Source organism: Balaenoptera acutorostrata, chromosome 3 (genome assembly GCF_949987535.1).
Source record: "Balaenoptera acutorostrata chromosome 3, mBalAcu1.1, whole genome shotgun sequence".
Taxonomy (NCBI): Eukaryota; Metazoa; Chordata; class Mammalia; order Artiodactyla; family Balaenopteridae; genus Balaenoptera; species Balaenoptera acutorostrata.
In genome coordinates this window covers 10,524,303-10,551,800 of record NC_080066.1, presented here as the reverse complement: position 1 = coordinate 10,551,800, position 27,498 = coordinate 10,524,303, and the positions used below count along the sequence as shown (strand labels likewise).

At 37.8% G+C, this 27,498-nt stretch overlaps 1 protein-coding gene and 1 non-coding gene across 17 annotated transcripts in view; one reads left to right on the top strand and one right to left on the bottom strand.

Moving 5' to 3' along the window:
* The first annotated feature begins 500 nt into the window (after positions 1-500).
* The window catches only part of MYO3A (myosin IIIA), a 190,803-nt gene continuing 163,805 nt past the window's right edge, over positions 501-27,498 (top strand). For 15 of the 16 annotated variants that reach the window (XR_009007533.1, XR_009007534.1, XM_057543227.1 and 12 more), the window contains exons 1-4: positions 557-779; positions 1,406-1,492; positions 13,133-13,317; positions 15,715-15,849. Coding sequence is in view for 14 of the 16 variants with exons in the window: in XM_057543227.1 (XP_057399210.1) it covers positions 13,150-13,317; positions 15,715-15,849 (303 nt within the window). In the remaining 2 variants the exon portion in view is untranslated. The other variant, XM_057543224.1, reaches the window with a different exon arrangement.
* On the bottom strand, positions 23,832-23,963 carry LOC114238818 (small nucleolar RNA SNORA20). The gene has a single exon (XR_003624092.1). It is a non-coding gene; the product is annotated as a small nucleolar RNA SNORA20 (small nucleolar RNA).

The window sequence follows — 27,498 nt, the reverse complement described above, 5'->3', positions numbered from 1 at the left end:
AGCCAGAGGGTTGGTGATTGACAGGCCTTCTCCCTAAGGCAGAAGTTCCTTCGCAGGCCGCTCAAGTGCACTGATATCTGCCGGGGAGACCTCATTAGTCATTTTCCCTCTGAATTTCAGGGTCGTAGCCCGCTGGCCTCGAGGTGACATCCTCGTGGCACGAGGCCCACGGAGTTTGGGGGAAGTTCTTGGGGGAAGATACCGCACATCGCTAGGAGACTTCGCTTCAGGAAAGTGGGTCTGTCCGAGGGGGCTCCAAGGACGCCGGGGTCCTCTCCCTTTCCCCCGGGCTCCAGGCCAGGGAGGCGCGGCCGAACGCCATGAAGCCCCTCGCAGCCTCGGCCGCCAGTCCCGGGCCCAGAGAAGAGCGCGGGGCGGACGGCGCGGCCTCCCCCACCACCGGCGGTCCCGGGGGAAGGCGGCGCCCGCGGGCGGGAAGAAGAACGTTCTTCCAGAGCCTGGCGAGGGGCCGCCCCCTCGAGCGCCCCGCCCCCGGCCGTCCCGCCCCGCACGCCCGAGGGGTGGATGGAGACGCCGGCTTCCGGCCCAGGTAGGGGTCTGGGCCTCGGCGGCGGGGAGCCGCGGGCCTGGCGGCGTCGCTTCCCCGGCCACTGGGGGCGGGAACCCCGCGTCCACCCCGGGGAACCGGACCGGGAACGGGAGGGGGGCTCGTGGGGACCGCGCGCCTCGTCCCGACCGAGTCTCGGGAACCTGTGGCCCGCGCCGCGCCGGCTCAACCCGAGGGAACGCCTGTTCAGGGCTGACTTCTCTGGCAGCAGGTCGGTGGAGCTGGGGTCCCTGCCGCTCCAGACGCATCTGTAAAGTTTCCTTTTTAAGGAGAACGTGCAGACAGGAAAGAGCATTGTGATTTTGAGAAGTAGAGAAATCCTCCCAGAAACGATGTCATCTCGACTTGCTCACCAACAGCCCTGTTCTGTAGTAGTTTCTGTTTGCACCTTGCTAGAATTTTCCTACGAGAAATTTTTAAAACTTTTAAAATAATATTTTATTTTTATTGGGATGATGGTAGGCTATAAGCCTTGAAATAGACATTGTAATGGCCCTAAAATTTAAAAAAAAAAAAGATTTTTGAGAAAATTTGAAAACCCAAAGAATCCTTATGGGTTTTGTTGTGTCTGGAGTTTTCTTGGTGATTGAATGGGTGCCCTTAAAGCCTCTTAAATTTTTTTTGTAATTCTCATTGGTCCAGTAACTTTAGAGTTATTTTATGCCTGCACACAATGTGAGGTGTTCCGTGTTACTTGTGCAAATAATGCTAAACCTGAGGAATAAATTGTCGTTGAGCCATACTACCTAAACGTTTCTAGGTTCAACTTCTAAATACTTTCCATGGATCCTTGATGCTTATCCTGTGACACCTTGACTCGTTTGTTGTGTGTTACAGGCCCAGGATCACAGCTGCAGTCTGGATACTTACTCTGTGTCATGATATCCGAACATTATTATGCATTCTTTTCAAGCTTTGCTAAAGGTAGGTGATAAAGTCGACAAGTGTTCTGGATTTGCCGGAGCCTAAGTGCCAAGTTTTGACAGATAAATGACGGTGCATGTTATTCATGCCGTATTGATTTTTATTATATTATAAAAGATAATTGTTTTCAAATGGGGAAATTTAGAAATGTGTAAGATTTCAAAGATAACTTGTTCTTTATGAGTATATTGATGTGAAGTCTAGGCATGTGAAAAATTACTCTCATTTGTCTTAGTCCTTTTTTATTATTATCGTTGGGAACCAGAAAAGCACAAAGTAAAAGATTCAATGTGGTGATCTTTAATACCAGACTATATCTATTTGGAGAGATTTTGGTCAGTCACATAAGGCATTGTCCTGCACTTCCTTTTTCAACTGTATCTTTACAGCTTATTTTTTTTTGTGCAAATATTCTTTGAAAAGTAACTTTTATCTGTCAAGTCCAATCTATTTGAAACTCCATTAGTTGCTACTAATAGTGTGATAAACAGATATTTGAAAGTGCAAATATACTTTAGACTATATAGATGTAAAGTATGTACAGTTTTGATGTAAGAATGTTTGATCATTTTAATAATTTCTGCAATGTCAGTGCTGTAAACTATTTACTTCCTTTTTTTTTTTTTTTTTTTTTTTTACCCAACAAATGAGGGTCTCTTCATTAGTTTTTTCCCTGGATTGATAATTTGAAAGATTGTATCTAACAAACTCCCTTTCCTTTGCATAGGAAACAAACTCAGTTATCCTTAGAGGGTAAACAGATTTCCATTAGACTTTCAAACTAATTCACAGAAGACCCCTTACCACTTTAAGGACACACAGGGAGTCAGAAACCTCAAGTTGGGAAGCATTACTCTTTAATACTGAAATCATCTATCACTGAACAGAAAATTTCTTTTTTTTTTAAAATAAATTTAGTTATTTTATTTTTGGCTGCATTGGGTCTTTATTGCTGTGCGCGGGCTTTCTCTAGTTGCGGCGCGCGGACTTCTCATTGCGGTGGCTTCTCTTGCTGCAGAGCATGGGCTCTAGGCACGCGGGCTCAGTAGTTGTGGCGCACGGGCTTAGTTGCTCCATGGCATGTGAGATCTTCCCGGACCAGGGCTCGAACCTGTGTCCCCTGCATTGGCAGGCGGATTCTTAACCACTGAGCCACCAGGGAAGTCCTCAAATTTCTACCATGGACTTTGACCTGGTTTGTTTCTTGACTCTTCCATTTACCACCATTATGACCTTAAAAACTCAGTCTATTCTTTCCTTCTCTAATATTATTTCTAGGAAATTGTCCATTTAATCTTTTTTTAAGTTTCTTGATATAAAATTGTATCCTTTTATGATCTTTTTAGTCTCTGCTGTAATTTGTTAGTCTTTCATCCTTAGTACTGTCCATCTGTGCCTTCTCTCTTGTTTGGTTTTTTCTTGATCAGTCTTGATAGAGGCTTGTCTATTTTTAAAAAATTCTCTTTGAAGAACTATTATATTTATCAATCCTCTAATCTGTCTTATTCTTTTTCTGTAATGTCTTTCTTTAATTTCAACTCTTAGCTTCCTTTTTTCTACACTTTTTGCTTTTATTTTGTAATTATATAATTTTTAGCTTTTCTTCCTTTGTAATAGAAAATTTGAGGCTATCTGTTTTCCTCTGTGTACTGTTTCAGCTGTATCCCATACATTTTCATGAGTAGTATTTTTATTATTATTCAGTTCTAAGTCTATTTTAAAATGGTCATTACATTTCCTCTTTGGCTCTTGAATTGCTCCTTTTAAAGTATCCAAGTGTATAGGTTTTTAAAAATTTATCTAATAGTTGTTGATTTCTTAATTACATCGCAGTCATATGTGCTCAGGAAGAGTATTCATTATTTGACACAGGATTTCATGTGTATTCAGGATATCCATTCAATTTTCTTTGTTAATTGTTTAAATTTTATTTATTCTTAAGAACTTTTTTCTCCACTTGATCCAAAAATCACTGGCAAGGTGTGTTAAAATCTCCCACTAAAATTGTGACTTTCTCCATTTTTCTTTGTATGTCTTTCAGTTCTTATTTTACGTATTTTGGGCCTCTGTTTTGAGCTTTTCTATTTTCTTGGTGAATTAAGTCTTTGATTATTATGTAGTGATCCTCTTTACCTCTAGTAAATATTTTTCCTTAGAGTACATTTTGTCTGATGTTACTCTAGCCACATCACTTTCTTTTGTTGAATATTTACATGGTACCATTATTTTATTTCCAGTCTATCTCTGTCTGTAGTTTATGTGAATCTCATGCAAACAGCCAGAAGCTACCGGTTTCTGTCTTTTGACTGGTGAGTTTGGTCCATTTACAATTCTTGTGATTACTGACATATTTATCATTGTTTCCACAGGGCTATTTTTTTTTTTTTTTTTTTTTCCACAGGGCTATTTTATGCTTTCTATTTCTTCTGCTTTTTTTATGCTTCCTTTATTCTCTTTTCCCGAGTTTTTTGATTGAATGAGTTTGTTAATATCACTTTTTTTCTTTTAATATTATGCATAGTATTTTGAGGGTCTAGTGTTTAAGTATTTGACATGTATATCTTAAAGTCTAAAGTTATTATTTCTTTTTTTTTTTTTAAAGCAAGGCAATGCTTTTTTTTTTTTAATTTATTTTTTATTTATTTATTTTTGGCTGTGTTGGGTCTTCGTTTCTGTGCGAGGGCTTTCTCTAGTTGCAGCAAGCGGGGGCCACTCTTCATCGCGGTGCGGGGGCCACTCTTCATCGCGGTGCGCGGGCCACTCTTCATCGCGGTGCGCGGGCCTCTCACTGTCGTGGCCTCTCGTGTTGCGGAGCACAGGCTCCAGACGTGCAGGCTCAGTAGTTGTGGCACACGGGCCCAGTTGCCCTGTGGCGTGTGGGATCTTCCCGGACCAGGGCTCGAACCCGTGTCCCCTGCATTGGCAGGCAGACTCTCAACCACTGCGCCACCAGGAAAGCCCCTAAAGTTATTGTTTCTAATTGCCTCTTTAACTATATGAGGAACTTAAGAACATTTTAAATTCTATCACTCTGCTTTTGATTATTATTGTTCATTTTTGTCTATTGTTGCTTACAGTCAGTGTAGTTTAGATTTACACACATGTGTAACAATTTATTTACTGTTTTTGGCAATTGAGACCTTCCTTGTGAGACCATTATCATTCTTCAGAGACATCCTTTAGAAGTTCTCTTTCTCAGGGGTCACTGTCATTAAACTCAATTTTTTTTTTTTTTGGTGAAAAATATCTTTAATTTGCCTTTGATCTTGAAGGATACTTTTGTTTGTTCTAGATTAACAGTTATTTTATTTCAGCATTTTGAATATTATACTACTGTTTTCTATTGAAATATCAGCAGTCACTCTAATTGTTTCCTTCTATATGTAATATATCTTTTCTATTTGGTTGGTTTTAAGAGCTTCTCATTGTCTTTGGTTTTCTGTAGTTTCATTGCAGTGTATCTAACTGTGGATTTTTTAAAAAAAATTTACTGAGCTTCCTAAATTTGAGTGTTTATACCTTTCACCTGTTTGGGAAAACTTCCAGCCACTGTCTATTGCTTTTTCTCCACTCTCTCCTTCTCAAACTGATTAGATGCATGTTAGACTGAATCAGTCAGGAAAACAGAATTAATACCAAGTAGTTCAACAGAGGGAATTTAATATGGTGCTATGGTCTGAATGTTTGTATCCTCCCCAAATTCATATTTTTAAATCCTAACCGCCAGGGTAATGGTGTTGGGTATGAGGCCTTTGGGAAGTGATTAGGTCACAAAGGCAGAGCCTCATGAATGGGATTAGCATTGTATAAAAGATACCCCAGAGAGTGAGCTCCTCCCTTCCACCATGTGGGGTTACAGCAAAAAGACAGCTGTCTAGAAAGAAAGTGAACGCACACCCAACACCACATCTACCAGCACCATGATCTTGGATTTCCTAGCCTCTAGAACTGTGAGAAATAAATGTTTGTTGTTTTTAATCCACCCAGTTTATACTGTTTTTGCTAGAGCAACCTGAACAGACTAAGACATATGGGGGATTAGTTACAAATGTTTTAGGACAGGGGTCCCCAAGCCCCAGGCTGCACAGCAGGAGGTGAGCGACAAGCTAGTGAGCGAAGCTTTATCTGCCGCTCCCCATCGCTCCCCATTGCTCGCATTACCGCCTGAGCCATCCCCACCCCCATGGAAAAATCATCTTCCGTGAAACCGGTCCCTGGTGCCAAAAAGGTTGGGGACCGCTGTTTTAGGATATCTGAAAGCCAAATGGGACAATGAGGCAAACTAGAAGTTAGCAATAGCAAAAAACTGTTGTCACGCCTCAGGCTCTAGAGTTACAGCAAGGAGATAGTCTTACCAGAATTCAGAAGCTGAGGCCATCTAGAACCATGGCAGGTCTGCTCTACAGGAACAGGGATCGCTGGGGAGATACAGCCACTGACGGAGACACCACAAAACCCAGAGAAAGCAGAGGAGAAATATCCTGCTACCCTCCAGTCTCCTGCCTGGCACTCTCACTGACAGCATCTAGCAGAGGAGGAAGCCAGTGGGACAAGGAGTTTGGGAAATACAGTTTTGAGATGTCAGCCCCCAAGATTCAGGACACGGAAGGTCATGCATGGATCTGAGAGCAAGCAGACCATTCTGGTCTCCCTTCCATATCTTTCAATTTGGCTCTCCTGTTTTTCTTTACTTTGTTTCCCTATACTACATACAGAGTAATATTTTTATTGTGGTAAAATGTACATTACATACAGTTTACCCTTTTAACCATTTTAAAATGTGCAGTTCTGTGGCTGTAAGTACATTCATGTTGTTATACAACGATCACCACCATCCACCTCACAACTTCTTTTATCTTCCCAAACTGAGACTTTACCTGTTAAGTAATAATTCCCATTTCCCTTCCCTGATCTAATAATTCCCATTTCCCTTCCCTGATCTAGCAACCACAATTGTACTTTCTGTCTGTGTACTTTCTGTCTGTCCCTGATCTAGCAACCACAATTGTACTTTCTGTCTGTGAATTCGACCATTCTGGGTACTATGTATAAGTGGAATCATACAATATTTGACCTTTTGTGACAGGCTTTTCTTTTCACAACACATAAGGCCTTCTAGGCTTTTCCATGTTGTAGCATGTGTCAGAATTTTCTTCCCTTTTAAGGCTGAATCACATTCTATTATATGTAATACAACATTTTATTTATCCATTCATCCACTGATGGACATGCGGGCTGCTTCCACCTTTTAGCTGTTGTGAGTAATACTGATATGAACATGGATGTACAAATAACTCTTTGAGACCCTCCTTTCAATTATTTTGGATATATACCCAGAAGTAGAATTGCTGGGTCATGTGGTAATTCAGTGTTTTTCTGAGGAAACACCATGTCATTTTCCACAGCAGTTGCACTATTTTATATTCCCACCAGCAATCACAAGAGTTTCAGTTTCTCCACACCCTGAACAACACTTGTTTTTTGTTGTTTGATAATAGCCATGTTAATGGTTGTGAAGTAGTGTCTCTTCATGGTTTTGATTTGCATTTTCCTAAGGATTAGTAATTCCATATGCTTATTGGCCATTTGTATATATCTTCTTTGGACAAATGTCTGTTCAGGTCCTTTGTCCATTTTTAAAATTAGGTTATTTTGTTGTTGTATTGTAGGCATTCTTTATGTTCTGGTTATTAACCCTTTATCGGGCATATGACTTACAAATATTTTCTTCTATCTTGTGGGTTGTCTGTTCACTCTGTTGATGGTGTCCTTTGAGGTACAAGAGTTTTAAATTTTTTATGAAGTCTAATTTATCTATTTTTTCCTCTTACCTGTGCTTTGGTGTCAGATTCAAGAAATCACTGCCAAATTCAGTGTCATGTAGCTTTTCCCATATATTTTCTTCTAATTTTTATGGTTTTAGCTCTTATGTTTAGGTCTTTGACCTATTTTGTGTCAGTTTTTGCATGTGGTGTAACATGAGGATTCAGCTTCATTCTTTTGCATGTGGGTTTCCAATTTTCTCAACACAAATTGTTAAAAAGACTGTTACTTCCTCATTGAATGGTCTTGACAGTCTTGTTGAAAATTACTTGACCATATATGTGAGGTTTTATTTCTGGGCTCCCCGTTTGATTCCATTGGTCTATGTGTTTGTCCTTGTGGCAGTAAAACACTGAGTTGATTACTGTAGCTTTGTAATAAGTTTTGAAAGCAGGAAGTGTGAGAGACCTTCAACTATATTCTTTTTCAGAATTGTTTGGGTTATTGGAAGTCCTTTGAGATTCCATCCGATTTTGGGATGGATTTTTTTCTATTTATGCAAAAAACTCTCATTGGGGTCTTGATAGGGAGTGCATTGAATCTACAGATTGCTTTGGGCAGTACACATAGACATCTTAACAATATCGTCTTCCAATACGTGAACACGACATGTCTTTCCATTTCTTTGTGTCTTCTTTAATTTCTTTCAGCATTGTTTTGTAGTTTTCATTATACAAGTCTCTCACCCTTCTTGGTTAAATTTATTCCTAAGTATATTTTTTTGTTATTATAAATAGAATCACTTTCTTAATTTCTCTTTTGCGTTCATTGTTAAGTGTATAGAAATTCAACTGATCTTTGCATGTTGATTTTGCATCCCATAACTTTCCTGAATTCATGTATTAGTTCTGACAGCCTTTGTGGATTCTTTAGGGTTTTCTACATATAAGATCAAGTCACCTGTGAATAGAGATAATTTTATTCTTCCTTTCCAATTTAGATGCCTTTTATTTCTTTTTATTTATTTTTAATAAATTTATTTATTTACTTACATTTTATTTTTGGCTGTGTTGGGTCTTTGTTGCTGTGTGTGGCCTTTCTCTAGTTGTGGCGAGTGGGGGCTACTCTTCGCTGCGGTGCACGGGCTTCTCATTGCGGTGGCTTCTCTTGTTGCAGAGCACAGGTTCTAGGTGCGTGGGCTTCAGTAGTTGTGGCACGTGGGCTCAGTAGTTGTGGCTCGCGGGCTCTAGAGTGCAGGCTCAGTAGTTGTGGTGCACAGGCTTAGTTGCTCCGTGGCATGTGGGATCTTCCCGGACCAGGGCTTGAACCCCTGTCCTCTGCGTTGGCAGGCAGATTCTTAACCACTGCACCACCAGGGAAGTCCCATATTTCTTTTTCTTGATTGCTTGCTCTGGCCAGGACTTCCAGTACTATGTTGGATAGAAATGGCAAAACTAGGCATCCTTGCCTGGATGATACTTACGGAGTATTTCCTGTGTGCCAGTCATGGTTTTAGAGTCTTTGGGATACATCAGTGAACAACCTGGATAAAATTTTAGCCCTCGTGGGGCTTATATTCTAGTAGCATAGAAAAAATAATAAATAAAACATAATAAACAAGAAATAATATAATGTGCCAAAGAGGTAATAAGTGTTATGAAAATAGAGCAGGGTAAGGGGGAGCAAGAGTTGGGAGGCAGGATGGAGTGGAGGGCAGCAGGTTGAGATTTTAAATAGGATGGTTAGGGTAGGTCTTATTGAAAGGTGATGGCTGATGTAAGACTTGGAGGAAGTAAGCCATGTGGCTTCCTGGAGAATGAGCATTCTGGACAGAGGGAAGAGACAGCCCAATGAGAGATCATCCTGTGTATGCTGTGGATTAGAATGAACCTGCAGGCAGTTTGATTATTTTAGTAAAGAAGAATTAAGTGCAGCTTTACAAAAGCAGTCAGAATAATTGTTGAGATTAGGGTTAAGATCCTGAAGTAAGATACATTTTTATTGTATTATGGTCCTTTTTTCTATCATGAGAAAAACCTCAGTAGCTCAATATATAATAAATCAACTAAAAAAGGTGATTTTTCATTTTAAAATGTAGCTTTGTAAGTACCTTTTCAGAGTTATGGTAAATACATAGATCAAAATACAGTAAATATATATGTCAAAAGTAATTCTTTAGATTACATGATCATATAATTAAGAACAATTATATGTTTTAGTTTTATGAGCTAGAGAATTTTTTTTTTTATTCTTTGGGTGCTGAAGACTAGAAAAAATATAAACATTGCTATGTTGAATGCAATTTACTGTAATCATTAAATAGTTGTTTACTAACTGTGACATTTTATTTTATTCTTAAAGAATAAACAACTGTGTATTTGAAAAGTATAGTTCAGGAGTCATAAGGCTTGTTTCTATTCTAATTCTTGAAATTCTTTACTGTTTAATTCTGAGGAAGTCTTTTTAGTGTTCTTTTGCCTAAAAGTTTTGTTTTAAATGGGACTTAACTAAGTGTATTCAGTTTCCAAAATGCCTATGCATTTGTCATTTTGTGATTATTGTTTTATAATGTAGCAATGCACTGCTTTAAATATTTGTCTTATTATGAACTGTTTAAGAGGAAATTCTATTTTAGATAAACTCCTGTTCTTGTTTAATGTCCAGCTCTAGTACTGCTAATTTCTGTATCTTTTCAGATACTTCAGAATTAATTGCTTCTTTACCTGGGCGACCATAGCACTTTATGCCTATTTCTATTACCTATCACTTTTCATAATATAGTTACATATTTATTTATCTATCCACAAGTTACCTATCTTTGTATCCCCAAAACTCTAAAATACTTTGCACACATTTGGTGTTCAGTCGTTTTTAACTGAATTCATATGCCTGTATATTTAAAGACCAACAGTTAATCCCTAATATTAAAACAGCAGAAATTAAAATAGTGTTCAATAACATTGCCACTGAAAAGGCAATATTCCATAAAATGAATGGTTTTCCTGGTTGAAAAATCCTACTTCAGGCATTTAATAAGATTTAATTTGGTCTTTTGTTCTAAATTTTACCTCATATGGATGGCATAAATGCTTATTTGCATGACTCAAGTAGATAGATGTAAAAAGTAGTTATCTTGTGACTGATTATAAAATCACTAAAGTGGATGATTATTACTGATTACCTCCTACTTGTTTCTTTGCATTTCGGATCAAAAGCACGAATTTCATAAGGATTAAGTGTTGTAAGAACTATTCCTAAGTGTGTTTTTATGTAGTGATGTAATTTTCAGCAGGCATTCATAGCCATTTACTGGATGATGTCCCCTTAAATATAATGAACCAGAATATGATCCTTATTTTGTTTAGATTTTCAAATTCTTTTCAGCTCCTCCTCATCCTTATTTCTCTCTCCCATTTAAAAACTTTTTTGGAAGAACCATATTGATTCACTTATTCAGCAGCTATGTATTTAACATCTACTATATGCCAGGCACAGAGTGAGGCATTGTAAGATTTGTAAGTGAACAAGAGAGATAAGATCTCAGTTCTCAGAATTAACAGATAAACAAACATTTGCCCATTTAGCGATCATTTACTAATTGTCTGCAATGTGTTAGGCATCATTCTGGGAACTGTGGATACAGCGGTAAAAATAACAAAGTCTGTACCCTCTGTAGCTTACATTTTGATGGAGGAATAAAATATACAGGGAAGACTTTTCTAAAAATGTTATATGTGAGCTGAGATATGATGGATGAGATGGAACAGAAGGAAAAGACTGAGGCCAAACAGCAATTACTGATGATAAATAGAATGAACTCCTCGTGTTTGATGCACGTTGGTTTGTAGTTTCTGAGATAAGATTAAGTTTATTAATGCTTCCATTTTGTCACTTAATTATTAAATGAGGGCATCAGTTGGGAAGTTTTGTGGGAGGCGATGGACAGCAAAGAGGGAACAATTTGAGGAGAGAGAAATTTGAGGACAGAGATCACTGTGAAATAGTTAATCACCCCAGAGAGAAGAGAATACACAAACTAGGGAAGGGCAGTAGCATTGCTGGGCAGCACTGAGGGTCTACTTGCAAGTTTTTTATCCTGAATTTAAAGTGAAACGATACAGCCTAGTTGTGTGGTTTTCTCTAGCTACAGGCACAGGTGTGAAGAAGATGCAGAGTTTAACCAGAGTTGGTTTCTTAACCCCAGGAGACTGGTGGTGGAGAAAGAGAAGAACAAGAGTGCTGAGGGCATTTGCAAGGAAGTTATAATAATTCAAGCTGTAGAATTTATGCTGGGGAAGGAGAAAATGAAGAGGGAATGAAGACTGAAGAGAGCTGACGGATATAAAGAGGTTGAAAGTTTGGTCAGACAAGTGAATTTCATGGGCTAATATTAGTATGTAATATTAACACATTTATTAATAGATGTGTTTCTATGTGTATGCATACACATACAAGCACAACTGCATCAACTTTTTTTTTTTTGCATCAATGTTTTAACATCGAAAAGAGGGAGGTTTTGCGCAGATAACTGAAAAATTCTGAGGACCGCTACAAGTTCTGGTTTCTCTTTCTGTTCCTTTTTTTTCCTTTGTAATTTTATAGAAATGGTTGAATGTAATATAAGGGGAACATGAAAGGCTAAAAGCTTTTACTTGGAAGATCTTATCTTAGGTTATATATAAAATCTCTTTAAAAATCACTTGACCTTATTGGCCATATTCTCCTAATTATTTCAGCACTGTGCCAGGTGCTGGGCATACAGTAATACCAGGTCAAGGTGGGTTCAGAGTGGTCTTGGAGTGCAGAGGTGGGCACGCAACCCAAATGGGATGGAGAGTGGTCACATTTGGAGGGAATGACATCTAAGCTAACATCTGAAAAGATAAGTAGTAGCAAAGAAACCACAGAAGTGGGAGGAAATAGTGTATGTATATGAAGATCCTCAAGCAAGAAAGAGATGACCTGAGGGATCCCGAGTGGCTGGTTTGTAGTGTCTGAGGGAAGAGGTGTTGAGACGTGAGGCTAGGAAATTAAGCAAGGGCCATATTTTAAAGGACGTGGTAGTTTATGTGAAAGAAATTTCATCCTAAAAGCAGTGGGGGACCGATCATTGGGTTTTACATAGACCAGTGATACAAAACACAGTCATTTTAAAGTGTGGGATTTGCTTTGATGGAGAAGTTGAATTTTATCATCTCTAAGGTTCATTCTAAAATTCTTCGATTCCTGAGTATAAAGCAGTAAACCAAAATGATTTAAATATGTGCCTCTTATTTTAATCTGAAAATAATTAGTAGCAATTAAAGTGGAACTGTATTAAACATAGAAAGCCCTGCTTACAAGGCATTATTATTTTTTTTTTAAAGCTTTTTTTTTTTTTAATTTTTTTTTTTTAAATTAATTTATTTATTTTTGGCTGTGTTGGGTCTTCGTTTCTGTGCGAGGGCTTTCTCTAGTTGCAGCGAGTGGGGGCCACTCTTCATCACGGTGTGCGGGCCTCTCACTATCGCGGCCTCTCTTGTTGCGGAGCACGGGCTCCAGATGCACAGGCTCAGTAGTTGTGGCTCACGGGCCTAGTTGCTCCGCGGCATGTGGGATCTTCCCAGACCAGGGCTTGAACCCGTGTCCCCTGCATTGGCAGGCAGATTCTTAACCACTGCGCCACCAGGGAAGCCCCTACAAAGCATTATTAAACTCATATTCGTCTGTTTGCAAAAAAAGAATTGAAATTAAAACTTTTCCATGACTCTGAGTACATTTGGTTACTGCTGTGTATTTTCCATATCAGTGAAAATATGAGATAATTTCCCATGAGTTTACGTGTGCCATTTCATACCAGCAATCAGATGTAGATGAAACTGTGCTTTTTCTCTCCAGTGATTTAAACTTTTAAGATGCTTCCATTAATTGGAAAAACAATCATCTTTGATAACTTTCCCGATCCTTCTGATACATGGGAAATCACTGAAACAATCGGCAAAGGAACTTACGGAAAGGTTTTTAAAGTGTTGAATAAGAAAAATGGCCAAAAAGCAGCAGTCAAAATTCTGGATCCGATTCACGTAAGTCACATTGGTTTCTTTTTTTCCTGCTACATAACTTAAAAAAAAAAAATCTGTATTAAACAGTTAAAAAGTCTCTAGGTATCTTATCTTGATTTATTTATCACAATGTCAGTTACCGTTGGAAGAAAATGTTTAAAGAAAAAAAAGTCTACTTGTTAGAGGTTCCTTGTTTATGTGCTTAACATATATAATAAGGTACAATAAGTACTTGATACATGAATAAATATATAATGCAAATAAGTATATAAATAATACAACTCTCAACAGCTCAACAGTTGATTTAATATTATTTTAGATTTCAAAGTTTTGTCAGAATACAGATTTATGGGTCTAGAAGTAATCCTAAAATGTCGTCTGTACCAGATCTCCTTTTCTTCCTGTGTTTATTTAGACTTCAGGCAGAATTCCTCTTATGCCAAACCAGAAATATTTTTTAAATTAAATTTCATTCAGAAAAGGGAAGTTAATTTTCAGGTTTGCTTAAGTGTTTCCAGAGCAGAAATGATGTTCCTTTATAACCAGAGTGAGGTTCCTTGTGAAAAATTGAATGTCATGGTCAGTCCACATGGCCTCTTTTTCAGCAGTGCCCCAGTGGGCACCTCCTTTGCTTTTTGGGGGAAATCCAGTTGTGATGAGGGAAACTCATCTGTCTTTGCCTTTAAGAGCATGAGGAGATGGATGAGATTCTTCTTTCTGGGAGTGAGAGCTGGACATTTGGGAGCATTTTCAGCTACTGGGACATACGTAGCTCTCCCCTAGCACCTGGGGGAGCCAGAATAAGTTCAGTGATCCCATAATCCCCAAACCTCTACTGAGAGCACCTTCTCCAATTACTCAGCTCTTGCACGCGTGATGGGAGTGCTGTGTGATGGAAATGACGTGATGTGTGTGGGGAGGGCATCAGAGAAGAGCACTGTGCCCACGCTTCACGGATGCTGCATGTCTTCATATTCCCCTGTCGGAAAGTTCTTACCATTCAAACTGAGGGAAGAGAGGCACAAATTAGGCTGTACCAAAGTAACTGTACCTCTGGTCTTTGCAGTTATGGGTCTGTCCTTTGGTCTTCACTGTTAAGGGTTGGGGTCCATGGTGGCGAGAGAAAGGGCTCCAGACTGACCCCAATGTATCGCCCCGTAATCAGTGTCTCTCTCCCATTCCTCTGCTTCTCTATGGACAAGAACAAGTGCCTTGTGAATACATGTAACCGTTATTCTTTCATAATTTACTCGTGTTTGGTGTACTGCTAACCGTATAAATCATGTTTTGTTCTATTGCTTAAATGAAACATGTAGATTCATAACTACAGTATGAAATGTGTTCTTTTGCTGCTGTTATTCTTGTCACAGTACTTGTGTATTTTCCTAAGAATTCTTTATTTACTCTCATTCATCATGCCACAAGTCAAATAAAAAAGATTTATAACCAGGAGATCATAATCTTAATAAAATAAATTTAAATGCACCCAGGCATTTTGCAGAGTGGCTTTTTTTTTTTTTTTTATTAAAAGGGTCTTACTGTTATGGATTTTGAACTAATAATCTTCTCTCCGAGGTGGGGAGGACATGAGCAGTACTAGAAGGCAGTAGACTAGTCCTGGATCTCACACGAACCAGCTCTTGTGCCTCTGACTGCCCTGAGCTTTAGTTTCTTCCTTTCAAATTAGAGCTCTGGTCTAAAATTCTTTCCAGCCCTCTGATTCCATGATTCTGTCTTAAAACAGTGTGGACATTAAATGTTACCATAAAACATTAGAAGTCTTTTTCTTATTTATGACTCTGTGAGTTGTTTCATGTATATGTGATTTTCCTAGATCCATGACTAAGTGCCTAGTCATGTTTGCATTTTTACTGATAGGATAACAACCTATTCTACTTCTGGTGAATGGGCCTTTAGCTAACTAAAGGCTGTATGCCATCTTATGTAACTTAACTCTTTCACTTTTTTGGAAAGGTAGGAGTTCATTGCATGTATGACTAGTTTTTGATAGCCTTCGAATATCCTGTACTTCAAAGAAGCAAAATGAACCAGCCAAAAGTTTTCATTTCAGATAAATGGCTTTGCCATCAAAATAAAGTTAACACTACAAGGAAAGGAAAATCATCTGAGGTAGTTCTCCATATACGTTTCTTTCTCATTGCACACAAAAACAGCCTTTTATTTATTCCTTTTCAATGAAATTAACGTAATTAGAGATATATTTGATTAGCAGGAAAATCACAATCTCTCCCCTTAAGCAGTGTAATGAGAAGTTTCAATACATAGTACTGAGTGCAGTAAAAACTATTCTGACCTTGCTTTGACAAAATAAGACTCTACATTTGGTAGTCTAAATTGTTTCTTTGACTTCATTCATGTTTTTCTCACCGTTCTCTCCCCATGACTTTTTGAAACTAGGATATTGATGAAGAGATTGAAGCAGAGTACAACATCCTAAAAGCACTTTCTGACCACCCTAATGTGGTCAGATTCTATGGCATGTACTTTAAGAAGGATAAAATAAATGGAGATAAGCTGTGGCTGGTTCTTGAGGTGAGTGTTTCAACATTATTTTACACGTGGAAATTTGCAGTGTGGTCTTTTTTTTAAAAATAAATTTATTTATTTTATTTATTTATTTTTGGCTGCGTCGGGTCTTTGTTGCTGCACGCAGGCTTTCTCTAGTTGCAGCGAGCGGGGACTACTCTTTGTTGCAGCGCGTGGGCTTCTCATTCCGGTGGCTTCTCTTGTTGCGGAGCACGGGCTCTAGGCGCGCGGGCTTTAGGCATGCAGGCTCAGTAGTTGTGGCTCACGGGCTCTAGAGCGCAGCCTCAGTAGTTGTGGCGCACAAGCTTAGCTGCTCCATGGCATGTGGGATCTTCCTGGACCAGGGCTCGAACCTGTGTCCCCGGCATTGGCAGGCGGATTCTTAACCACTGCACCACCAGGGAAGCCCCTGCAGTGTGGTCTTGGAATGACTTAATGTTTATGTAACATTGACCCCATAAAGCAGTTCTAATATGTTCCTGGCTGGTCACATCCTTTGTAGAATGTTATGCCCAGTTCTGGTCTTGCCATCTTTAGAAACATGGGGAAATGAAAGAAAATTAATTAAAGATTAAAAGAAAATGTTTCACGACTTCCCTGGCGGTCCAGTGGTTAAGACTCTGCCCTTCCACTGTAGGGGGCACGGGTCAGATACCTAGTGGGGGAACTAAGATCCCACACGCTGTGCAGACAAAAAAAAAAACAAACCAACAACAATAAAAGAAAATGTTTCCACAATAAAAGACTAAAGAAACCAGGATTATTTTTCTTTCAGAAGAACATGTTATAAAGGGACTTCATTATAATTTTTATTTATTCATCCATATTTTGTTCAACATAACACGTGACAGAGGCTCAGTGCCAGGTGCTATGATATGAGAGAAAATTAATGTACCTGAGGCTTCATTAGACAAAAATGGCGAGCTGCTAATTTCTTCTTCTGACTTCACTGAATGCTAATGACATAAACTACTGAACCAGGTACGGTGGGTCCTCCATATCTGTGCGTTCCACGTAGTTGGATTCAAACAGCATGATCCATGGATACGGAGGGTCAAGTGTATTTACATTTATGGGGAAAAACCTTACTAGGAATGGTGTTGAATATTGAATAAGTTGCCAAAGGGAAATTATAGAGTCTGCCTTTTCAATTTCTGAGAATAGGTTGGGACAATTCTCGCTAATGCAGGAGTACTGGAAGGTGCCCCACTAAGGTAACTGCCGGTCCTAGAAGAATGTAAGAATGTGTTTGTTCTGATTTTCATTGAATATTTTTATTCAAGTTGAAGTAATCATTAATTCCAATAAACTTTATAAAAATTTTTCAAAGCTGCTCTTGTCAAACTCAGGGCTAGTAAAACCTTTGTGTGATCACCTTAACAGCATCTATTTATTGTATTCACATTATTTTACTTTTTTAATTGAAGTATAGTTGATTTATAAATGGAGTTTATTTAATGATTTTATTTATGGAGTAAAGCAAAGTGATTCAGTCGTATATATAGATAGATAGATAGATAGATATACTCTTTTTCATATTCTTTTCCATATGGTTTATCGCAGGATATTGAATATAGTTCCCCGACCTTGTTGTTTATCCATCCTATATATAATAGTTTGCATCTGCTAATCCCAAACTCCCAATCTATCTCTCCCCTGCACCCCCCTTCCCCTTGACAACCACAAGTTTGTTCTCTGTGTCTTGTATTCACATTATTTCATTAACATTTGATTATTCTGTTTCTTTTTTGGAATGTGCCATTGATTTTCCTGCACAATAATCATTTATAAATTATATTGTCTCCATACTTTATATTTTTTCTATTATGGTTTTTAAACGAATCTACAAGTAGGGATCATTGTAGAAAATACTTGAAACTATAAAAAGAACCACTCTTACCTCTGAACATATTTCCTTCATCTTTTTTTTTGTATATTTAAAATGATTGACAATATTATTTATGAAATTAGCATATTTTTCCAGTTCATATAATTTCAGATAGACTTAATCACTTTTATCTTTTTAAAAATAAATACATTTGGGGCTTCCCTGGTGGCGCAGTGGTTGAGAATCTGCCTGCCAATGCAGGGGACACGGGTTCGAGCCCTGGTCTGGGAAGATCCCACATGCCGCGGAGCAACTGGGCCCGTGAGCCACAACTGCTGAGCCTGAGCGTCTGGAGCCTGTGCTCCGCAACAAGAGAGGCCGCGATAGTGAGAGGCCCGCGCACCGTGAAGAAGAGTGGCCCCTGCTTGCCACAACTAGAGAAAGCCCTCGCACAGAAACGAAGACCCAACACAGCCAAAAATAAATAAATAAATAAATAAATAAATAAATAATAAATTAAAAAATTTAAAACAAAACCAAAAACATAAAATCTGGAAAAAAGTTGAACACCTATATACCCACTGCAGACTTTACAATAAGTATTTCGAAGAAAAAAAAAAAAAAAGAAAAAAAATAAATAAATACATTCACTTGATTAATAAAAAGCAAGTAGAACCGAAGGGCTTATAATACAGAACAATATTAGTGTAGATCCAGGTTAGTGGTGCCACCCTCTCCTGAGCAGGTAGGTCTGTGCTTCTGCTGTGTTGATCGCTGTACCTGGAAATAGATGGCTGAACTTCTCTACTCTTTCATCTCCTAATCCGTATTCTGAATTTTGGCACGATTTTTTTTTTTAATAAATTTATTTATTTTATTTATTTATTTTTGGCTGCTTTGGGTCTTCGTTGCGGCACGCAGGCTTCCTCTAGTTGCAGCGCGCGGGCTTCTCATTGCAGTGGCTTCTCTTGTTGCGGAGCACGGGCTCTAGGCACACGGGCTTCAGTAGTTGTGGCACGTGGGCTCTAGAGCTCAGGCTCAGTAGTTGTGGCGCACGGGCTTAGTTGCTCCGCAGCATGTGGGATCTTCCCGGACCAGGGCTCGAACCCGTGTCCCCTGCATTGGCAGGCGGATTCCCAACCACTGCGCCACCAGGGAAGCCCTGGCACGATTATTAATTGCACCTCTGGAACCCTGCCAGGTATCTGACCTCTGATATCTCTGTGCTGCTCACCTGGGTGGAATCCACCGTTTCTGGATCCCGTGGCCTCCTCTTTCCCAGGTTACTTCTCTGTTTCGCACATCATGTAGTTATGTGCCTTGCTCCCGTTATCCACGCTACTGATGTCACCAGATCTTGAGTCCGTTCAGTTCAGTTTTTCTAAGGAACAAAACCCCCATCTGTGTGTGTGTGTGTGTGTGTGTGGTGCTCAGGCAGGCTCCTGGGTATTGATATTTTGTATGTGGGGTCAGAGGGTGTCAAGTCTTGATGAGAGACCTCCAAAGGATCCCTTTTTTCTGCCCCTCCCCTTCCACCTCCTCCACTTTCACTCTTACCTTGCCCTGTCTGGGTTAATCCGCTCAGGTGACCTCAAAATAGCCCCCAGCTAGCACTTTAGTTTGTGACTTCCTCTGCATTGCTCAGTTACCACTCAGACATCTGCATGCCATGTGGAAAAATTTTGTTGCGATCTCTTCTCCACTTCTCTCCCTTTTTGTTCTTTTTTCTCTTGTGGTTTTATACTTTTTTATTCCTTTACTAACATTTTAATGGAGATTCACGTGTGAGAGGAAATAAATGTATATGTTTAATCTGCCACCTTTAATTGAACCAGAGTCTTTCAAAATTGTAAAATAGAATTTTCAAGAACCTTCTCAGAATCTGAAACTGTGCATTATTTTATAGAAGTTTAAAAAAATTTTTAAATAACCAGTTGTGTTCTTCAAAGGTAGGCAATTTATTATGATTTCAGAATTATTTTGTGTTTCTCAGTTTAGTTCAAGATAGCTTTATAGTTTTAGTTAAATCATGCATTAAAACAAAGCAGAACTTTTACTCATCTCAACATAATTACCTAAGTAATAGAATATAAATTATGAACTTAAACCATTTTGCCTTAAATTAATGGTGAATTTTAAAGAATGTACTTCGTATTTGTGTTTGTATATTTGAGATGCGATGCTCTGCAAATCCTTAATGCAGTCTTGAATAAAATTTTGTATATTTATATCCTTCAGAACATTTTCAGTAATGCATCTTTAATTTTTTTCCATGTTGAATCATTGGAAAATTAGCATTTGAAGATTCAGGTGTTCTGCCTAATGTAGGCCTAAATGGGCAAGGACACAAGGTACAGATCTTTGCCCAGAGTTTAAAAATATTGAATGAGATCAGTCACTGTCTTTTATGCCTAACAAACTCCTATTCTAATTATATTGTCATTTCTCAGTATAATCACTTGGAGTTAGGTGTGAGTTGGAGACTCCTGATCATAGTTAAATGTTCTTTTGAGAGAGCAGAAAAGATTGATTAAAATGCTTTTGGAACATCAGGTACAAGCAAAGTGGCTTCCTGATATAATGAATCAGCAGAGACTTAACAGCTTCTTTGAACTTTGTCCTTATATTATTATCAGTTGGAGGTATTGGAAATATCCCTAAAAGGCTTGAGAAAAAAGAATAAATGGTAGTTTATTAAAATAGTATTTCAGGAATCTGACATATTTGCACTTACAAAGTGGGGGAAAAACAGAGAGAAAGCAAGAAGTTGGCAAACTGTATGTAAGATAATTGATTTGCATATGCAAATTAGACTAATTATATATACACATAAGTGGCTAGATGTACAATTACCTGATTTATAAACATGAATGGTGCAGGTGCTGCTTTAGAGGCACTTTCAGAAAATTGGCTTGTGGCATAAATACTTTATTCTACAAAATGACTACTAATTATACCTCTTATCATAATAAAGCGCCAATAAATTATTCTGCACGAGGGTACCAAAAGGATGGCCAAAGAGGGGCTGTGGTGTTACCCAGAGAGTCACGCTAACAATGCTAGACTTCTGATGTGAATCTACATAAAGAAGGTGTGTCCTGGAGGGGCTGAGCCATCAGTAATATCCCTCATTATCAGCCTGGCATGTGCAGGGGGGCCGTACCAGCTTAGACAAACTCCTGCCCAGAGATTTTTCATCTTGAAAAATCATTTTATTTATATTTCGATCCAGAATTGAAATTCTAAGAAGGGGATTACTTGCTCAGATTTACTGGGTAGTCTATTTTTTCTATTATTTAGTTGTGATTTTTGAATTATTGCTTTCACTTTGATACAATTTTCCTTCTTCCTGTTTTTTTCTTTCATTGTGTTACACTATACATTTTTGAGCATTAATGATATACAGGCCTCTGTTTAGGAATTATTTCCTTCTAAATTCTCTGTATATTCATTTTCAGAACATACAGAAGAGCACTAGTTGCTAGCTCTCTGAAATTCCAGTTACACATTTGTAATGAAACTACCTAAGAAGAGAAGGGGTAGAAAGTTTTCTTTTGTGGGAACTGATCTTTTTGGAAAACGTCTATGGGGATTTTTATTGTTACTTAGTATTCTAGGTTTTCCTAATGATGTCAGCATAAAGGGAGAACTGATGTATTTTTTTTTTTACTTATGCTTCATTTTGAAATACCATACTTATATTAATTTTTGCTTATTGCTATCCTATCTCTTGACTGACCTGCTTTGTAAAATGTACATACCTCTTTTGCTCAGTGTTTCCATTAATTCCTAGTATCTGCTGTGGAGGATCAGGAGCAGCATGTGGAGGGGGTCGGGGGAGGTGGTCAGGTTTCTGCCTCTGATTATCACTAAACTGGGAGACTAAAAAACAGAGTCAAAGTTGAGTTAAATCAGTCTGGTATTAAGCATTTGCTACTGATGAGCTCGAAGGGCAAAATTGTAATTTACCCTTTCTTGGTTGGATGAACAGCAGCACCTTAAGTGCTTGAGGAATACAGTCTTCTGTCTCAGAGTCTATTTGTCTAGTATGTCCTCAGTCATAATGGCTGTGAAAAGATGGCCTCTGTCATTGTGTGTGTGTGTGTGTGTGTATAAGTGTCTAGGACTAAAGTTTATTCATCCAGCCATTTATTAATTCCATAAATATTATCTATTACTTTGGGCCAGGCATTTTGGTAGGTTCTGGGCATTCAGTGGAGAACAAGACAAACTGTCATCCTGGGGCTTAGAGTCTAATGGTGCAGAAAGATGATTTAAAACTAAATAGACAAATTAAATAATTACACATTGTTATTGATACTATGAAGAATATAAATGGAGTGCTAATAAAGAATGAAAAACAAGACCTTTTAGGTAACATTTTAAGCCTCCACCTGGAAAAAAAAAACAGCAGGACACTTTTGGTACCTTTGTTCTTTAATATATACTCCAGATACTCTGATAAGAATCATCCCCATCTCAAACCCACTGAAGCAGAAACTCCAAGAATGAGTTTTAGGAAACTAGTTTTTTAAACAAGTACTAAGGTGATTCTTATCAAAGGAAAGTTTGGAAAACACTGCCAGAGCTTCTCAAATTACAGTGTGCATAGAAATAATCTGGGACTTCTGCTTCTGGCCATGACAGTAACTTGCATCATTGCGTGGTTGTACCATAAATAACTAGAAAACTGCATAAAATATATTTTTAAAAACACAACAATTTTCAAACACTGGGAAAGAGACAGCTTAAGACTGTGACATTGAGAAAAGGAAATAAACAAGAGGAACACTACAATTATCCCATCTTTAATCTCGGAGGCAGTTTCCAGACCACGGGCATAAGGAGGACATTCCCAAGGAGATCACAGCTATCTTGCTGAACTGAAAAGATTGGGAAGGCAGAAGTGGCTGGAATTTTCAAAGAAGAGAGAGTTAAGCAGGAAAAACGCTCCAGAAATCTGCATAGGGGTTCCCTTGAGTCTTTTACTGAAAACCAAGCTGGAAATGTATAGGGCAGGATTTCAGGCAGTTGGGCAAAGAACAATTATGAGGGTAAGAATTACTGAAAAGCAGTAATCTGAACAACTGCTGGAGTTTGTGCAGGGCTGAGAGATGCTTGAGTTCTGATCAGCCAAATTGGGGAATCTTTGTTGAACCCCTGAGGCACTTAGTAGAGACCCTCCAGAAAGGTTATGTGTTAAAGGAAGGGCTGGACTCACCCTAGAATAAGAACTTCCCTTGGCCTCCCATAAGAAGTTCAAAAACAGGGCTTGAAATGTTCAGGTTGGTCCACAAGTAGATCAACTGCCTGACAGAACAAAATTCAACATTCATTAAGGGAAGACAACAAGATCTGAATATTCAAATGTAAAATTAGTCATGTCCATCATTTAATAAGAAATTATTAGATATGTAAAGAAGCAGGAAAAGGTGACCCATTATCAGAATAAAAATCAGTCAAAAGAATCAGACCTAGGAATAACCAGGATAATGGAATTAGCAGATAAAGACTTTAAAACAGCTATTATTGGGGCTTCCCTGGTGGCGCAGTGGTTGAGAATCTGCCTGCTAATGCAGGGGACACGGGTTCGAGCCCTGGTCTGGGAAGATCCCACATGCCACGGAGCAGCTGGGCCCGTGAGCCACAGCTACTGAGCCTGCGCGTCTGGAGCCTGTGCCCCGCAACGGGAGGGGCCGCGATAGTGAAAGGCCCGCGCACCGCGATGAAGAGCGGTCCCCGCACCGCGATGAAGAGTGGCCCCCACTTGCCGTAACCAGAGAAAGCCCTCGCACGAACCGAAGGCCCAACACAGCCAAAAATAAATAAATAAATAAATAAAGTAGCTATAAAATTAAAAAAAAAAAAACAGCTATTATCACAGCGTTCAAGGATTTCAAAAGGAAAACATGAACATAATGTTGAAAGAAATGAAAACTATAGAAAAGAGTTGAATGGAGCTTCTAGAATAGAAAAATACAATATCTGTAGTGAAAAATATATAGTATTGAGTTTAACAGCAGCTTAGACATGTGGAAGAAAAGATCAGTGAACTTTTTTTTTTTTAATTCTTAAATCAATGCTTTAATAAGTCCATGCAGAAATTCACTCTAAGTGCCTTGATGAAATCCTGCTTACACAGGACATTTAGACATGGAAGCAATGTCTAGACCATGGAGAAGAGATGAAATGGTTACTTCACCTCAATTTACAACGGCCCAACATTATTTTATCCCATGCGTATAACTGCTTATATCATTGAAAGAAGATGAGTGAGTTTGAAGACCGGAAGATAGAAGCTGTCTAAACTGAGCACAGACAGACAAAAAAGGGAAAAAGACCCCTGTGACTTATGGGACATTATCTGGTATTCTAAACTGTGTGTAATTTCAGTCCAAGAGCAGTACAGGGGCGGGGGGGGGGCAGAGATACAGTATTTAAATAAATGATGGCTGAAATTTTTCTGAATTTGGTAAACACTAAAAAGTCACAGATCTAAGAAGCTCAAAATCCCTCTTATAGGATAAACAAAGAAAACCATACTAAGATATGTCACAAACAAGATGCTGAACACTAATAATGAAGAGAACATTATAAAAGCACCAAGAGGACATGTAGGGGTCAGAGATAAGCGTGGTCACTGATCTGTCCTCCAGTGCAGTGGAATGGTATATTTAAAACATTGAAAGGTTTTCAACTTAGAAATCTGTATACAGTGAAAATGTTATTCATTAATGAAGGCAAAATAAAGACAGATGTTTTCATCAAAGGAAAAGAATTTACCGTCAGAGACCTGCACCATAAAAATGTGGAATAAAGTTTTCAGGCTGAAGGAAAATGATTTCATATAGAAACTCAGACCTGCAAAAAGAAATGAAGAATATCATCCATGGTAAATATAAAGATAAATAAGAAACTTTGTATTTTATATTTTTTAGTATCTTTAAAAGAAAAAAATCACTGTTTGAAACCGTAATTATAATTATGTATTGTGGGGTCATTACATGCAGAATTAAAATGTATAACAACAATAGCAAAGGGACAGGAGAGGAAAAATGGAAATGTACGGTCTTAAGGGTCTTACATTACTTATGAAGTGGTATAATATTATTTTAAGGCATATTCTGTTAAGTTAAAGATGCATACTGTAAACGCTAAAGCAACCACTAAAAATAAAATGAAAAAGTACAGTTAATAAGCCTATAGAGGACAAAATGAAATACTACAAATATTAGTTGTGTTCTTAAATGTTACTTCATTTGCTGTACATCCTTACAATTTCCAAAGACTTTAACTCATTGTTTATTTTTATAATTTTCACCAGTTATACGGGGAATGAGTCCACAGAGTTCTTCACACTGTCATTCTGGGGAAAAAAATGAATCCTATGAAATCTTTAAGAAAGAAATAATCAGTCTTGTTGACTCATTTATGAGGGTAACATTATACTGACAAAAGAAGACAAAGATATTACAAGAAAAGAAAATACATTCTGACATTTCACATGAACACATTTGGAAAAAATCTTTCTCAAAATATTAACAAATCGAATCCAGTAATACATAAAAATGTTAATATGTTATGACTGAATGGGATTGATCTCAGGAATGCAATTTTATTAAAACATTAAAATAAGTTTGTTAAACATTAAAATTTATTGCATCATAATTCACTGTATTAATGGAATCAAAGAGAAAAAAAATCAATAAAAACATGTCAAAATTCAACACCCATTTGTGATAAACAATCTCAGCACTCTAGGAATAGATAGAAATTTCACCTAACAGTGCATCTACCCAATTTCTTATAAAGTGTTCAAAAAAAGTTTGGACTCTTTGCAAAAGCATATATATAATATGTTTAATATCTTTATTTTGGAGGGAAATTCAAATTAAAACCACAATGAAACTACTAGTACACACCCACTAAAATGACTAAAATTTAAAAGACTTATAATACCCGGTATTGGTGAGGTTGTGGACCAAATTGAACTTTTGCACATTGCTTCGTCAGTGTGAAGTGGTGCAGTTACTCTGCAAGCAAAACAGCCGTGTCTTATAACATTACACCCGCAGTTCCCAAAAACTTCCCTTGTAGGTGTTTGCTAAAAATTGCTTTCTATAAAAAGACTCAAACGCTTTTATAAAATGAGCAAAGTAAAAACTAGAATGAGTGTTAGAAAATGAGAGTTTCTGCTTTTGTGGCCTCACATGGGATATGGTCAGACTAAGTGAAGGGTCTTAGAGCATTCTTAGGATAAACAAAAAACAATGAAAAACAGCAGAAGTCAGAAATGCCAACTGCAGAAGTCAGTACTTTTCCAGAAATTCGAGTAAAAATCTCACATTTCTCCTAACACGGTGAAGACAATACATTTTGAAAACTTATAAAAGCTGTGTTTGGAAGTGAGTTGTAATGATCTGTTCAGAGAATATCATCCCTTTTGATTTAGGTTATTGGTTTTTTTTTCATGTTTGACCACAGCCTAGGGAGAGAATTCATTTTCACTGTTGCTCTGTTCTTTCATTAGTGTAGCTCTGGCTTAAGAAAATTATACTTCAATTTTGTTCAGTGAAAGAACATTAAGGCCCTGTTATAGCATTGTGCTACGAAGCTACACTTAAGGGTTTTCTGGTCCCCTATTACAAATCCCCCTTTTAACCTATCTTAGTGATTTAAGAATTGCATAGGGTTAATATGATGCAATTCATTCCTCTGGGTGCAGTTCTTTGTAAATGGAAACATAATGGTCATTTTCATTTTTTATGATCTATTGCTTAATTCAACATTTGCATTTCTTTTAATGTATTTTAATCCTTCACATTCATTTAAAAACAAACGTACTTCAGTTAATTTTTTTTTACTTTATTCATATATGAAAGGCATTTTGTGCTAATTGAACAAAAGTAAATTTCATCCTAGAGCATATTTGAAATGTTGCTAATTCTAAACAAGGATTTAGAATATTCATGGTGATATCTCATCTTGAGCATCTTTAGGAAGAGGTCAACCACAAGTTAACTTGTGGTTTATTGACATTTGGTCCCTATGGTCTGTTTAATAATTTCCATGTTTGTTGTATTTGCCCTCTCCTTTTCTTTTTTTGTTTTAATCTACCTCTTCTTGAAGTTTCATTCAAAAGACCCCTTTCCATTCTGAAAATTAAATATTCCTGCTTAGGCAGCAGCCAAATAGTAGAATAATTAGTTTCTAAGAAGACCCTGTAAGGGGTCTGACATAACTTGGAGTAATTTTGTATGCTCCTTCATTGTTAGTTTAGGACCTTTTCGAATATTCTTTTTTTTTTTTTTTGATTCTTTATTGGGAGTACATTTATTTTAGGGCTTTTAAAAAACATATTTCACACAACAAATTTTAAGTCATATAAAAGAGCATATCTGAACCTAGTGAATTTTAAACTTTGCTCCTAGCAAACTTTTCAAACAAGAGTACAGTAGTAAATAAATTATTTTAATAATATACTTGGTGGGAAATACTTACACACTTAGCTGTTTTTGATCTTATCTAGAGCTTAATGAAATTTCTAAAACATATATACCTTTCATAATTCTTAAGTTCTATTACCAAGTAATGCTTGTGTTACAAAAAATTATGCTTCAAAGACTCATAGTTTTTACATTTACCCAGTGTCTGAGAAAATAGTTACCAATAAATAACAATTATCTAAAGAATGATCACATTTCTGACCTCTTTTGCAAAGCCTGAATACTCAGCAAGGCCTCAAGGTCCATACTAATTTAAATTGTCTGATACTGACTGCAGCAAACCAACCAAGAATTATATTCAGAATTCACAAAGGTATTCTT